The sequence below is a fragment of the Melospiza melodia genome, chromosome 25 (genome assembly GCF_035770615.1).
Source record: "Melospiza melodia melodia isolate bMelMel2 chromosome 25, bMelMel2.pri, whole genome shotgun sequence".
Lineage (NCBI taxonomy): Eukaryota > Metazoa > Chordata > Aves > Passeriformes > Passerellidae > Melospiza > Melospiza melodia.
The window spans coordinates 10202277-10217873 of NC_086218.1; the positions used below are offsets into that span (position 1 = coordinate 10202277).

At 64.2% G+C, this 15597-nt stretch overlaps 1 protein-coding gene across 1 annotated transcript; it reads right to left on the reverse strand.

Moving 5' to 3' along the window:
* Positions 1 to 160: 160 nt before the first annotated feature.
* Positions 161 to 11879, reverse strand: LOC134429259 (sodium/potassium-transporting ATPase subunit alpha-2-like). Its single transcript, XM_063176384.1, is given in 16 exon segments — positions 161 to 410; positions 1055 to 1167; positions 1169 to 1192; positions 1638 to 1813; positions 2916 to 3105; positions 3705 to 3839; positions 3922 to 4031; positions 4819 to 5017; positions 5785 to 6053; positions 7059 to 7176; positions 7852 to 7986; positions 8061 to 8174; positions 9695 to 9898; positions 10654 to 10713; positions 11599 to 11703; positions 11814 to 11879. Coding segments are annotated over 16 exon segments (2238 nt in total). The 5' UTR covers positions 11865 to 11879; the 3' UTR covers positions 161 to 175.
* Between the last annotated feature and the right edge of the window lie 3718 nt (positions 11880 to 15597).

Consider the following 15597-nt stretch of genomic DNA (forward strand, 5'->3'; position numbering starts at 1 on the left):
TGACACTGGGGACATAGGGAATATGGGGAACACTGGAGATACTGGGAACACTGAGGACTTTGGGGACATTTGGGGACGTTGGTGGCTTTGGGGACACTGGGGACATTGGGAATATGGAGAACACTGTGGATACCAGAGGAATTGGAGGCTTTGGGGACACTCGTGGGCATCAGCGTTATTGGGGACATTGGGGACATTGTGATGAGGTGCCAGCGGTGGCCCAGGTGACACAGGTGACACAGGGCCGGGGGGCTGTCACCTGTCGCTGGCAGCCCTCGACGATGATCAGCTTCTGCTGGGGGGACGTGCGGGCGAACACGATCTCGGTGTGGTTGCGCAGGATCTCGTCCAGCTGCTCCGAGCTCATGTCCTTCAGGTCCGAGCCGTGCACCACGCACGCCTTGGCCTCCCTGGGGGGTCAGCGCCCCAAAATCAGCACCCCAAAATTCCCAAATTCCCAGAAAACCCCACAGGATCCCAACATCCCTGGGATCACCCCAAAATCCCCTCCCCAGCTGCTCCCAGGTCATGTCCTTCAGGTGTGACCATGCACCAAACGCACCTTGGCCTCCCTGGGGGGGGGGTCAGCACCCCAAAATTCCTGGGAAAACCTCCAGAACCCCAACATTCCTGGGAAACTCCCTGGGACCCCAAAACTCATGGGAAAAGTCCATAGGATCCCAAAATTCCTGGGGCTCGCCTGGGGTTCACCTGGCTCACCTGGAGCTCACTTGGGGTTCACCTGTCTCACCTGGTTTCACCTGACTGATGGGGATGTCTCACCTGGAGCTCACCTGAGGTTCCTCTGGCTCACCTGTCTCACCTGGGGCTCACCTGGGGCTCACCTGGTGCTCACCTGGGTTTCACCTGTCTCACCTGGGGCTCACCTGGGGTTCCTCTGGCTCACCTGGGGTTGCCCTGGTTCACCTGGAGTTCATCTGGAGCTCACCTGGGGTTAACTTGGCTGATGGGGACGTTGAGCCGCGTCTCACCTGTCTCACCTGGAGTTGCCCTGTCTCACTTGGAGCTCACCTGGGGTTCACCTGGCTCTCACCTGGGGTTCACCTGGCTCACAGGTATGTTCAGTCGTGCTGCGATGTCCTCCACGGTCTCGTTGCCCTCAGAGATGATCCCCACGCCCTTGGCGATGGCCTTGGCCGTGATCGGGGTGGTCCCCGGTTACCATGATCACCTGGAGGACACCGTCAGCACCTGGGCACACCTGGGCACACCTGGGGGACACCTGGGCACACCCTGGGGAACACCTGGGGACACCTGGGGGACACCTGAGGGACACCTGGTGATACCTGGAGACACCTGGGGACATCTGGGGACACCTGGGGGACATCTGGGGCACCTGGGGATACCTGGGGACACCTGGAGGCACCTGGGGGCACCCCAGAATGGGGAGTGAGCAAGGGGAAATGGGGGTCCCGGGCAGGCTCGGGAGGGTTTTGGGGTTCCAGGTGGGCTTGGGGAGGGTTCTGGGGGTCCCAGGCAGGGTTTTGGGGTCCCAGGTGCTGTCAGTGAGAGTTTTGGGGTCCCAGGGGGGTTCTGGGGTCCCGGGCAGGGGTTTTGGGGTCCTGTCCGGGGTTTGGGGGTCCCGGGTGGGTCTCAGGTGTGTTTTGGGGTCCCACCTTGATGCCGGCGCTCCGGCACTTGCCCACGGCGTCGGGCACGGCGGCGCGGGGGGGGTCGATCATGGACATGAGCCCCACGAAGCAAAGGTCGGTGGTGGGGAAATTCACCTCGTCCGCGTCGAAGCGGAACCCGCGGGGGAACTTGTCCGGGGGCAGGTACAGGTGACAGAACCCTGGGGACACCAAGGGGGACAATGTGACCCCAAAAAACACCCCCAGGAACTTGTCCGGGGGCAGGTACAGGTGACAGAACCCTGGGGACATTGTGGGGACAGTGAGACCCCAAAAATGCCCACAGGAACGTGTCTGGGGGCAGGTACAGGTGGCAGAACCCTGGGGACACTGAGGGGACAATGTGACCCCAAAAACACCCCCGGGATTGTGTCCGGGGGCAGGTACAGGTGACAGAACCCTGGGGACACCAAGGGGACAATGTGACCCCAAAAACACCCCCGGGATTGTGTCCGGGGGCAGGTACAGGTGACAGAACCCTGGGGACAATGTGGGGGACAGTGAGACCCCAAAAATGCCCACAGGAACGTGTCTGGGGGCAGGTACAGGTGACAGAACCCTGGGGACACCAAGGGGACAATGTGACCCCAAAAACACCCCCGGGATTGTGTCTGGGGGCAGGTACAGGTGACAGAACCCTGGGGACACCAAGGGGACAATGTGACCCCAAAAATGCCCACAGGAACATGTCCAAGGGGCAGGTACAGGTGGCAGAACCCTGGGGACAATGAGGGGACAATGTGACCCCAAAAACACCCCCAGGAACTTGTCCTGGGGCAGGTACAGGTGACAGAACCCTGGGGACACCAAGGGGACAATGTGACCCCAAAAACACCCCCAGGAACTTGTCCTGGGGCAGGTACAGGTGACAGAACCCTGGGGACAATGTGGGGACAGTGAGACCCAAAACCACCTCTAGGATTGTGTCTGGGGGCAGGTACAGCTGACAGAACCCTGGGGACATTGTGGGGGACAGTGAGACCCCAAAAATGCCCACAGAAACATGTCCGGGGGCAGGTACAGGTGGCAGAACCCTGGGGACCACCAGGTTCCCCCGGATGTACCCAGAACTGTCCCCGAGCCCCCCCCCTCCTGCTCCAGCTCCAGCTTCAGAGGGCTCTGGAAGGTTCCTCCATGTTCTCATCCACGATCTTCTCCCCCAGATCCCCTCTGGATCCCCTCTCCAGCCCCTCAGAGCCCCCCAGCTCCCCCAGGCGTACCCAGGACCCTCTCCCCGAGCCCCCCCAGGACCCCCAGGCGTACCCAGGACCCTCTCCCCGAGCCCCCCCAGCTCCAGGTAGGCGTTCTGGAAGGCCTCTCTCATCTCCTGGTCCAGGGGCTGCTCCTGGCCCTGCAGGAGGATGCGGGAGCAGCGGTCCAGGATGCGCTCGGGGGCTCCCTTCATCACCAGCAGGTACCCCTGGGGGTCCTCCTCGCGCTCGTGGATGGACAGCTGGACACGGGCACGGACAGCGGACAGGGCGGTCATGCGCCATGGTCAGTGTGGGGTCAGCCACGGGCAGCTCAGGGTCACCACAGCCACCCCAGGGTCACCAGAGCCACCCCAGGGTCACCAGGGTCACCCACAGGCAGCCCAGAGTCACCCACTGACCATTCTGGTGTCACCAGTGCCACCCAGAGCCACCCCAGGGTCACCCAGGCCCACCCCAGGGTCACCCACAGGCAGACCAGGGTCACACATACCCCACCCAGCGTCACCAGTGCCACCCAGGGCCACCCCAGGGTCACCCAGGGCCACCCCAGGGTGACCAGAGTCACCCAGGGCCCACCCCAGGGTCACCCATAATCCCACCCAGTGTCACCAATGTCACCCAGAGCCATCCCAGGGTCACCAGAGTCCCTCCAGGGTCACCCACACACTGCCCAGTGACCCCAGTTGCCCATCCCAGTTCCCCCAGTGCCCCCATTGGCCCAGTTCTCCCAACTCCCCCGTTTGCCCCATTCCCCCCACGCCCCCCAGTTCCCCCAGTGCTCCATCCCAGTTCCCCCAGTGCTCCATCCCAGTTCCCCCAGTCCCCCCCGTGCCCTCACCTGGTACTTGTTGGTGGAGTTGAAGGGGATCTCGGTCACTTTGGGGTTCCTGTCCCGCATCCTCTTGACGGAGCCGCACGACAGCTGGATGCACTTGAGCAGCGCCGACTCGGACGCGTCCCCAGCCGTGTCCCGCTGTGGGGACACCGCTGTCACCGCTGTCACCGGGGCGTTGTCCCCTCTGTCCCCTCCCCTGGGGCCACGGGGACCCCCCCACCTTGGAGATGGAGACGTTCTCCTGGCCCGGCTTGAACACGGCGCGGTTGCAGAGCCCCGCGATGCGTGCCAGGGCCGCCCACGTGGGAGAGCGCTTGTCGAAGGTGGCACCTGGGGACACGGGGGCACTGTCAGGGCATGGCTGGTGTCACCAGTGCCACCCAGTGACCTGGTGTCATCCACTGACCACCCTGGTGTCACCCATTGACCGCCTCGGTGTCACCAGGGCCGCCCAGGCGGGCGAACACTTGTCGAAGGTGGCACCTGGGGCATTGTCAGGGCATGGCCGGTGTCACCAGCTGACCACCCTGGTGTCACCACTGTCATCCACTGACCATCCCAGTGTCACCCGCTGACCAGCCTGGTGTCACTCATTGACCATGCCAGTATCATCCATTGACCACCCTGGTGTCACTGGTGCCACCCATTGGCGTCGCCCATTGCCCACCCTGGTTCCAGGCTTTTGGGGTATTGGGGTTTTGGGGGATTGGGGTTCCAGGGGATTGGGGTGCCAGGGATTTGGGTACCAAGGTCCCAGGGCATTGGGGTTCCAGGGTATTGGGGTTTTGGGGGATTGGGGTTCCAGGGGATTGGGGTGCCAGGGATTTGGGTACCAAGGTCCCAGGGCATTGGCGTTTTGGGGTATTGGGGTTTTGGGGGATTGGGGTTCCAGGGGATTGGGGTGCCAGGGATTTGGGTACCAAGGTCCCAGGGCATTGGGGTCCCAGGGCATTGGGGTTTTGGGGGATTGGAGTTCCATGGGGATCAGGATTTTGGGGGATCAGGGTGCCAGGGATTTGGGTACCGAGGTCCCAGGGCATTGGGGTTCCAGGGCATTGGGGGTCCCAGGGGATCGGCGCGCTGGGGGCACTGGGGGTCCCAGGGTGCCCCCACTCACCTGACTGGTCCTCGGTGGTGTCGGCCTCATGGATCTGGTTGTCGAACCACATGTGGGCCACGGTCATGCGGTTCTGGGTCAGCGTCCCCGTCTTGTCCGAGCAGATGGTGGAGGTGGAGCCGAGGGTCTCCACGGCCTCCAGGTTCTTCACCAGGCAGTTCTTCCTGGCCATGCGCTTGGCAGTGAGGGTCAGGCACACCTGGGGGGCACCCCGGGGTGTCAGTGGGGTGGGATCCCCATGTGGGGTGAACAGAATCACCTCGACCCCAAAACTGAACCCAGTGCCCTCCCAGTGTCCTCCCAGTGCCCCCTCCCACCATGACAGTGGCCAGCAGCCCCTCAGGCACGTTGGCCATGATGATGCCCATGAGGAAGATGATGGTGGAGCCCCCCAAGAGTGCTCCCAGTGCCCCATATTTCCCTCCCAGTTTGCTCCCAGTCCCTCCCAGTTTGCTCCCACTCATGGTGGCGGTGGCCAGCAGCCCCTCGGGCACGTTGGCCACGATGATGCCCATGAGGAAGATGATGGTGGATGCTCTCAGTTCAATCCCAATCCCCTGTATCTCCATCCCAGTCCATCCCAGTCCATCCCAGTCCCCAATATCTCCCTCCCAGTCCCTTCCAGTCTCTCCCAGTTTTCTCCCACTCACGGCGATGGTAGCCAGCAGTAACTCGGGCACGTTGGTCATGATGGTGCCAATGAGGAAGATGACGGCCTTGAGCCCCTCCCAGCCCATCCCAGTCCACCCCAATCCCCTGTATCTCCATCCAGTCTCTCCCAGTTTGCTCCCACTCACGGCGATGGTGGCCAGCAGTAACTCGGGCACGTTGGCCATGATGGTGCCGATGAGGAAGATGACGGCCTCGAGCCCCTCCCAGTCCATCCCAGCCCGTCCCAGTCCATCCCAGTCCAATCCCAATCCCCTGTATCTCCATCCCAGTCCCTCCCAGTTCGCTCCCACTCACGGTGACGGTGGCCAGCAGCCCCTCGGGCACGTTGGCCACGATGATGCCGATGAGGAAGATGACGGCCTCGAGCCAGGTGTAGCCGAGGATGAGCGAGAGGATGAAGAAGGAGAGGCCGAGGAAGACGGCGACGCCGGTGATGAGGCGGATGAAGTGCTCGATCTCCATGGCGATGGGCGTCCGGCCCACCTCCAGCCCCGAGGCCAGCGAGGCGATGCGGCCCATGACCGTGCGGTCGCCCGTGGAGATGACGATGCCACGCGCGGTCCCTGTGGTGGCACCGAGGTGACAAAGTGACAAAGAGCCCGGGGACGTGGCACTGGGGGCACTGGGGGCAATGGGGGCAATGGGGGCACTGGTGGCACTGGGATGGTCACTGTGGACACCCATGGAGATGACGATGCCACGCGCGGTCCCTGTGGTGGCACCGAGGTGACAAAGTGACAAAGAGCCCAGGGACATGGCAGGTGGCGGGGGGATGGCACTGGGGGCACTGGGATGGGCACTGGGAGCAATGGGGGCATTGGGATGGGGAACTGGGATGGAGCATTGGGGGCACTGCCGTCACCCGTGGAGATGACGATGCCACGCGCCGTGCCTGGGGACACCGAGGTGACAAACGGCCCAGGGGATGGCACTGGGGGGCACTGGTGGCATTGGGATGGGGGCATTTGGATGGGAACTGGGAGCACTGGGGGCACTGGGGGCAATGGGAGAGGGGCATTGGGATGGGGAAGTGGGGGAACTGGGGGCATGGGGATGGGCACTGGGGAACTGGGAGCACTGGGACGGGGAACTGGAGGCAGTGGGAGCAATGAGGGCACTGGTGGCACTGGGATGGGCACTGGGATGGGGAACTGGAAGCACTGACAGCAGTGGGGGCACTGGGATGGTCACTGAGGGCACTGGGATGGTCACTGAGGGCACTGGGGGCACTGGATGAGGTACTGGGGTGGGGAACTGGGGGGCATTGGGATGGGGAACTGTGGGCACTGAGGGCTATGGGATGGGGAACTGGAGGCACTGGTGGCACCGGTGGAACTGGGATGGGCACTGGGGCACTGGGATGGCCACTGGGATGGCCACCGGTGGCACAGGTGGCACTGGTGGCACCAGTGGCACTGGAATGGTCACTGGTAGCACTGGTGGCACTGGAATGGTCACTGGTGGAACCGGGATGTCACAGGTGACACAGATGGCACAGGTGGCACTGGGATGGGCACCGATGGGCACAGGTGGCACCGGTGGCCCTGGGGACACGGGGGACACCCCACCTTCGACGCAGTTGGTGGAGAAGAAGCAGATGTTGCGCGTCTCCAGCGGGTTCTCGTGCGTGAACTCCGGGGAGCGCGTCTGGGGCTCCGACTCGCCCGTCAGGGAGGAGTTATCCACCTGGGGCAGGGGATTGGGTTTGGGGGGGATTGGGGGGATTTGGGGAGATTTGGGGTTATGGGGGGGTTTGGGGGGATTGGGGTTATGGGGGTTTGGGGTATGGGGGGGATATGGGGGGATTGGGTGTGTTGGGATGTCCCCCCTGTTCCCACTTTGCAGCCATGGGACGAGATGGTCCTCATGTTCATGGGCACCCTGTCCCCCATGTCCCCAATGTCCCCAGTGTCCCCAATGTCCCCAATGTCCCAAATGACCCCAATGTCACCAGTGACCCCCAGTGTCCCAATGCCCCCATCTTGCATCCATGGGAGATGATCCTCATGTCCATGGGCACCCTGTCGCCAATGTCCCCAATGTCCCCAATGTCCCAAATGTCCCCAATGTCCCCATGTCCCCAGTGTTCCCAATGTCCCCAATGTCCCCATGTCCCCAGTGTTCCCAATGTCTCCAATGCCCCAGTGCCCCCAATGTCCCCAGTGCCCCCAATGTCCCCAGTGTCCCCAATGTCCCCAACATCCCCAATATCCCCACCTTGCAGCCATGGGAGGAGACAATCCTCATGTCCGCGGGCACACTGTCCCCAATGTCCCCCCTGTCCCAGTGTCCCCAATGCCCCCTCAGTGTCCCTAGTGTCCCCAGTGTCCCCTCGGTGTCCCCAGTGCCCCCCGTGCCCACCTTGCATCCATGGGAGGAGATGATCCTCATGTCCGCGGGCACCCTGTCGCCGCCCTTCACCTCCACCAGGTCTCCCACCACGACGTTCTCGGCGTTGATCTGGATCTTCTCGCCCTCTCGGATCACCAGCGCTTGCTGGGGGGCACCGGGCACCTCAGGGGGTGCCCACCATCCCCCTGGAACCCCCTCGGCCGTGCCCCCCTGCCCACCTGGGGCACCATGTTCTTGAAGGAGTCCATGATCTTGGAGCTCTTGGCCTCTTGGTAGTAGGAGAAGCAGCCGGTGACGATGACGACGGCGGCCAGGACCACCCCCAGGTACAGCTGGTGCCGTGAGAGGGGCACCTCAGCGCCTGGGGGGCACCGAGGAACCCCCCAGGGGACCCCCAGGGTGGGGGGACAGGGAGGGGGACATCCTCGGTGGTTTGGAATCTCCCCCATACCCACAGCTGGGCACCCCGAGGGCTGGCATGGGTTGGGGAGGGGACATGGGGCCATGGGTTTGTGCCACCCTCAGTGCCACTGTCCCCATGGCACCTTGATGTGGCTGTCCACATGATCCCAGAGCCCCCCAGTGTCCCCCATGCCCCCTCTGTCCCCAGTGTCCCCGTGTCCCCCATGCCCCCTGATGCCCCCCCATAACCCCGGTGCCCCCGTGTCCCCATATCCCCCATGTCCCCAATGCCCCCCATGTGTCCCCGTGTCCCCACAGTGCTCCCGTCCCCCCTCACTGCCATGCCCCTCGTGCCACCACCGTGCCCCTGTCCCCCTCAAGGTCCTTGTCCCCATGCCACCCCCATGCCCCACCATGATGTCCCCTGTCCCCACAATGCTCCTGTCCTGCCTTGCTCCTGTGCCCCCCATACCCCCTATATCCCCCATGCCCCCCATACCCCCATGTCCCCATGCCCCTGATGCCCCCTGATGTCCCCCATGTCCCCATGTCCCCATGCCCTCCACACTTCCCTTGCCCCCAGTGCCCCCCATATCCCCTATATGCCCCCATACTCCCCATACCCACAGTGCCCCCTGATGCCCCCCATGCCCCCCATGTCCCCGGTGCCCCCAGTGTCCCTGTGTCCCCCATGTCCCCAGTGTCCCAAATACCCCCTGTACCCCCCCTACCCACAGTGCCCCCTGATGCCCCCCATGCCCCCCATGTCCCCGGTGCCCCCAGTGTCCCTGTGTCCCCCATGTCCCCAGTGTCCCCAGTGTCCCCAGTGTCCCAAATACCCCCTGTACCCCCCCTACCCACAGTGCCCCCTGATGCCCCCCATGTCCCCAGCATCCCCCATATGCCCTGTGTCCCCAATGCCCCCATATCCCCCATGCCCCCCATAACGCCCATACCCTCCACAGCCGCCATGTCCCCTATAACCCCTGTGCCCTCTGTGTCCCCACGTCCCCCCCATGTCCCCCATGCTCCCCCTGCCCCTGGTGCCCCCTGCACCCTCCATGTCCCCTCGTGCCCCCAGTGTCTCCAAACCCCCCATGTCCCCATACCCCCCCATGCCCCTGGTGCCCCTGGTGCCCCCACGTCCCCATGTGCCCCATGTCCCTTATACACCCTGGTGCCTCCCATGCCCGCCGTGTCCCCAGTGTCCCCATACCCCCCCATGCCCCTGGTGCCCCCCATGCCCCCCGTGTCCCCAGTGTCCCCATATCCCCCCATGCCCCTGGTGCCCCCCATGTCCCCCATGTCCCCATGTCCCCCATACTCCCCCATACACCCTGGTGCCTCCCATGCCCCCCGTGTCCCCATGTCCCCCATACCCCCCCATACACCCTGGTGCCTCCCATGCCCCCCGTGTCCCCAGTGTCCCCGTGTCCCCGGCGTCGCTCACGTTGTCGTTGGCGGGCTCGTCCTCCATGGCGGCCTGGATGCCGTAGGCCAGGAAGCAGAGGATGGCGCCGATCCAGAGCAGGATGGAGAAGCCCCCGAAGAGCTGCCGGCAGAACTTCACCCACTCGGGGGTGGTGGGCGGCGGCGTCAGAGCGTTGGGGCCGTCCTGGACCAGGATCTCGGCAGCGCGGGCGTTGGTCAGGCCCTGCGGGACACGGGGACATCAGGGGGACACGGTGACACCAGGGGGAAACCCAGGGACACGGGGACACCTGGACATCGTGACACTGGGGACATGGGGGACACCAGGGGGACATGGGGACACCAGGGGGACATGGTGACAGCAGGGACATGGGGACAGCAGGGACACGGGGACACCAGGGGGACATGGGGACATCAGGGACGCGATGACACCACGGGAACATGAGAACAGCAGGGGGACAGGGGGATAGCAGGGACATGGGGACACAGGGATAGCAGGGTCAGGGACACAGGGACACAGGGACACCAGGGGGACATGGTGGAAAGCAAGGACACAGGGACACCGGGATATGGGAATGCTGGGGGGACACCAGGGACACGGGGACACCGGAGGGACATAGTGACACTGGGGACATGGGGATAGGAGGGACACGGTGACACAAGGGGGACATGGGGATAGCAGGGGGACATGGGGACACCAGGGGAATATGGGGACACCAGGGACATCAGGGACACCCACAGTGACATGACGGGGACACCAGGGAAATGGTGACACCAGCGGGACATGGGGACACGGGGACACAGAGACAAAGGGACATGGGGACATGGGGACACAAAGACAAAGGGACATGGGGACACAGGGACACCAGTGATACTCACACTGGGGACATGGTGACACCAGGAGGACATCGGGAACATGGGGACACGGGGACACAGGGACACAGGGACACAGGGACAAAGGACACAGGGACATCTTACCCGGGACAGGTCCACTTGGTACTTCCTGCCCAGCTCATCCAGGGACAGTTTGTGGTCATCCTGAGGGACAAATGTCACCCCTGTCACCGCGCCCCCACAGCCAGCTGTCCCCACTGTCCCCACCCGTGTCCCTCTGGCTGGGGTGGCATGGCCAGCTGTCCCCAGGGTCCCACACCGCCCACGTCACCCACGTGTCACCTCAGCTGGGTGACATGGGACAGCTGTCCCTGTGACCTCAATCACTCCAGCAGGGTGGCATGTCCCCGTGTCCCCATGTCACCCACGTCCCTCTGGATGGGATGACACAGCCAGCTGTCCCTGGAGTCCCATGTCACCCATGTCACCCATGAATGCAATGACATGGCCACCATCCCCATGTCCCCTGTGTCTCCCATGTGCCCATGGTCCCAGTGTCACCCATGTCACCCATGCCCCCTATGCCCCCCATGTCTCCCTGTACCTGTCATTGTCCCTGTGTCCCCACTGTCCCCTCGCTGTCCCCATATCCCCTGTCCCCTTGCTGTCCCGTGTCCCCATGTCCCCATGTCCATGTCCCTGTCCCTGTCTCTGTCCCCTGTCTCTACGTCCCTGTCGCTGTCCCCATGTCCCCTCACTGCCCCCATGTCCCCATGTCCCTGTCCCCTGGCTGGCCCTGTCCCCTGTGTCCCCATGTCCCCTGTCTGTTCCCCTGTCTCTGTCCCTGTCCCCCTGTCCCTGTCCCGTGTCCCCTCACTGTCCCATGTGTCCCCATGTCCCCTGTCTGTCCCATGTCCCCCTGTCCCCTCAATGCCTCCATGCCCCCCGTCTGTCCCTGCCCCCTCACTGTCTCCGTGTCCCCTCTCTGTCCCTCTGTCTCCTGTCGCTGTCCCCTGTCTGTCCCCATGTCCCCCTGTGTGTCCCCTGTCCCCTTAATGCCCCCACGTCCCCCCGCGTGTCCCCACTCACCAGGTTCACCTCCTTCTTGAGCTCGTCCAGCTCCTTCTCCTTCTGCTTCCTCTTGCCGCCGCCGTTCTCGGACGTGGTGGCCGCGGGCGAGTACTCGCGGCCGGCCTGCGGGCAGCGCGCGGTGGGCACGGGCACACGGGGGGCACGCGGGGACCCCCCCGGTGCCACCCGCGCCCCCCCCCCCCCCCCCCGCCCCGCCAGCCCAGGGCCATTACCGTGGGCGTGGAGGTCACGGCCAGCACCGGCGTCACCGTGGCCACCGGCATCGTCAGCGCGGGGGGGGGCGGCGGGCACCGGGCACCGGGCACGCGTGGGCGGGGGGGGCACGGCGGGGGGGGGGGGCGTCACCACTGGGGGGGGGCGTGGGGAGGGGGGGTTGTGGTCATTGAGGGGTCATTGAGGGGTCACTGTGGTCATGGGGGGGTCACTGTGGTCACCAGAGTGGCATTGTGGTCATGGGAGGGTCACTGTGGTCATTGAGGGGGTCACTGTGGTCACTAGAGTGGCACTGTGGTCATTGAGGGGTCATTATGGTCACCAGGGTGGCATTGTGGTCATTGAGGGGTCACTGTGGTCATTGAGGGGTCATTGAGGGGTCACTGTGGCCATGGAGGGGTCATTATGGTCACCAGGGTGGCATTGTGGTCATTGAGGGGTCATTGTGGTCATTGAGGGGTCACTGTGGTCACTAGAGTGGCATTGCAGTCATTGAGGGGTCACTGTGGTCATTGAGGGGTCATTATGGTCACCAGGGTGGCACTGTGGTCATGGGGTGGTCACTGTGGTGGCCCTGTGGTCACTAGTGTGGCACTGTGGTCATTGAGGGGTCACTGTGGTCATGGGGGTCACTGTGGTCACCAGGAGGTCACTGTGGTCACCAGGATGGCATTGTGGTCATGGAGTGGTCACTGTGGTCACCAGGGTGGCATTGTGGCTATTGAGGGGGCACTGTGGTCACCAGAGTGGCACTGTGGTCATCAGGGTGGCGCTGTGGTCACCAGGGGGGCACTGTGGTCATTGAGGGCCCATGGTGGTCATGGGGGTCATTGAGGGGTCATGGAGGGGTCATTGTGGTCACCGGGGTGGCATTGTGGTCCTGGGGTGGTCACTGTGGTGGCCCTGTGGTCACTAGAGTGGCACTGCGGGCATTGAGGGGTCACTGTGGCCGTTGGGGTGTCACTGTCACCATGGGCGTGTCGCTGTCCCCATAGAGATGTCACTGTCCCGGTGAGGGTGCCGCTGCCACTGTGGCTGTCACTGTGAGTGTGTCACTGTCCCCACAAGGGTGTCACTGCCAGGGGGAGTGTGTCACTGTCACCATGGGCATGTCACCACAGCCAGGGGGGTGTCACTGTGGGCGTGTCACTGCCACCACGGGGGTGTCACTGCCAGGGCGGTATCACTGTCACCGTGAGTGTGTCCCTGTCCCCACAGGGGTGTCCCCACACCCACAGGGTGGTCCCCACCACTGTGGGGGTGTCACTGTCACTGCGGGCGTGTCACTGTCCCCAGGGAGGTGTCACTGTCACCATGGGGGTGTCACTGTCACCATGGGGGTGTCACTGTCACTGTGGGCGTGTCACTGTCCCCATAGAGGTGTCACTGTCACCATGTGTGTGCCACTGTCACCATGGGGGTGTCACTGTCACCGTGGGCGTGTCACTGTCACCATGGGCGTGTCACTGTCCCCATAGAGGTGTCACTGTCACCATGTGTGTGTGTCACTGTCACCGTGTGTGTGCCACTGTCACCACGGGGGTGTCACTGTCACTGCGGGCGTGTCACTGTCCCCATAGAGGTGTCACTGTCACCATGTGTGTGTCACTGTCATCATGGGGGTGTCACTGTCACTGTGGGCGTGTCACTGTCACTGTGGGTGTGTCACTGTCCCCATTGAGGTGTCACTATCACCATGTGTGTGCCACTGTCACCATGGGGGTGTCACTGTCACCATGGGGGTGTCACTGTCCCCATAGAGGCGTCACTGTCACCGTGTGTGTGCCACTGTCACCATGTGTGTGTCACTATCACCATGTGTGTGCCACTGTCACCATGGGGGTGTCACTGTCACTGTGGGCGTGTCACTGTCCCCATAGAGGTGTCACTGTTACCATGTGTGTGCCACTGTCACCATGTGTGTGCCACTGTCACCATGGGGGTGTCACTGTCACCGTCAGTGTGTCACGGTCCCCATGGCAGGGTCCCCCAAGCCGGGCAGAGCAGGACCCCCCCCCCCCAGAATGTCACAGGACCCCTCCTATCCCTGTCCTTAGCGGGTGGTGGCCCTGTCCCCCCCTGTCCCCCCCTGTCCCCCCCTGTCCCCCCCTGTCCCCAGGGGTCCCCGCTGTCCCGGGGGGGGGCGGGGCCGATGTCATGGAAACCTCCGGGAGCCAAAACCAACACCGGGACCGGGGGGGGGAAGCTCAAATTACCCGGGGGGGGGGGGGGGCACCCCCACACCCCAAATAACGGGGGGGGGTTCCCTGCCCCACCCCCAACACGGGGGAACCCCAATTGTTGTTCCACATTATGGGGGGGGGGGGGGGAACCCACCTGAGGGACCCCCCCGATTTTGTGGGGTGGGGGGGGGGCCGGGGGGGGGGGGTGTCGGGTGTCGCGCGCGTGTGTCCCCCCCCCCCTTCCCCCCCCCGCATTGGGGACAGCGCCAAGGGGACACCGCGGGGGGGGGGACAACCCTACAACCCTCACCCAACGGGATCCCCACAAATTTTTGGGGGGGGAGGATTGGGGGGTGTCTGGGGGGGGGACAACCTCAACCCAGAGGGGTCCCTCCCCCCAAATTTTGGGTGGGTGCCCAATATGGGGGGGTTGGTGGGGGGGGGGGGGGGTCCGGGGAGGGACAATCCTCAGCAGAGGGGTCCCCCCGAATTTTGGGTGCGTGCCCGCAATGGGAGGGGGTTGGTTTGGGTCTGGGGGGGGGGTCCCAGAGGGCTCCCCCCAAAATTTTGGGTTGATTCCCGTGGTGGGGAGGGGTTGGTTTTTTGTTTTTGGGGAAGGGGGGGGGGGGTCCCCCGAATTTCGGGTGGGTGCCCAATGCGGGTGGTGGGGGGGCGGGTTGGGTCGGATTTTGGGTGCGGGGGGGGGGGGGGCGGGCTCGGGGCCAGCGGCGCTCGGGGCCCCCCCGCGGGCGTTGCCGGGCACCGGGAGCGGAGCTCGGGGCAGCCGCGGGCACCGAGCCACCCACGGGGGGGGTCCCGCCCACGGGGCTGGCGATTCACAGCGCGGGGGGATGGAGGGGGGGGGCGATTCGGGACCCCCCACCCCTAAAAAAGCGACCCCTGATCGGGGGGGGCGGGGGGGTTTTGGGGGGGTCGGAGGGAAAAATTTGGGGTGGGGGTGCCCGGGGGGTGCGACATGGCAGAGCGGGGGGCGAGTCTGTGGGGGTGTCCCGAGTGGGTTTAGGGTGCCCTGAATGTGTTTGGGGTGTCCCTAGTGGTTTTTGGGGTCTCTCGGGTGGGTTTGGGGTCTTTCGGGTGGGTTTGGGGTGCCCCGAGTGAGTTTTGGGGTCTCTTGGGCGGGTTTGGGGTCTCTCGAGTGGGTTTGGGGTGCCCCGAGTGGTTTTTGGGGTCTCTCGGGTGGGGTTTGGGATCTCTCGGGCGGGTTTGGGGTATCTCGGGTGGGTTTGGGGTGCCCCGAGTGGGTTTTGGGGTCGCTCCGATGGGTTTGGGGTGTCCCGCGTGGGTTTTGGGTCTCTCGGGTGGGTTTGGGGTGCCGGACTGGGGGGACTCCGCGCCTGGGGGTGCCCGGGTGGGTTTGGGGTCTCCTCGAGTGGTTTTTTGGTTGTCCCCGGGTGGATTTGAGGTGCTCCGAGTGGGTTTGGGGTGTCCCGGGTGGGTGTTCAATGTGCGTGGGTGGGTTGTTCTGGCTGGGGGTGTTTTTTGGGGTGCCCCGAGTGGTTTTTGGGGTCCCTCGGGTGGATTTGGGGTCTCTCGGGTGGGTGTTCAGTGTGTATGAGGGGTTGCTCTGGCTGGGGGTGTT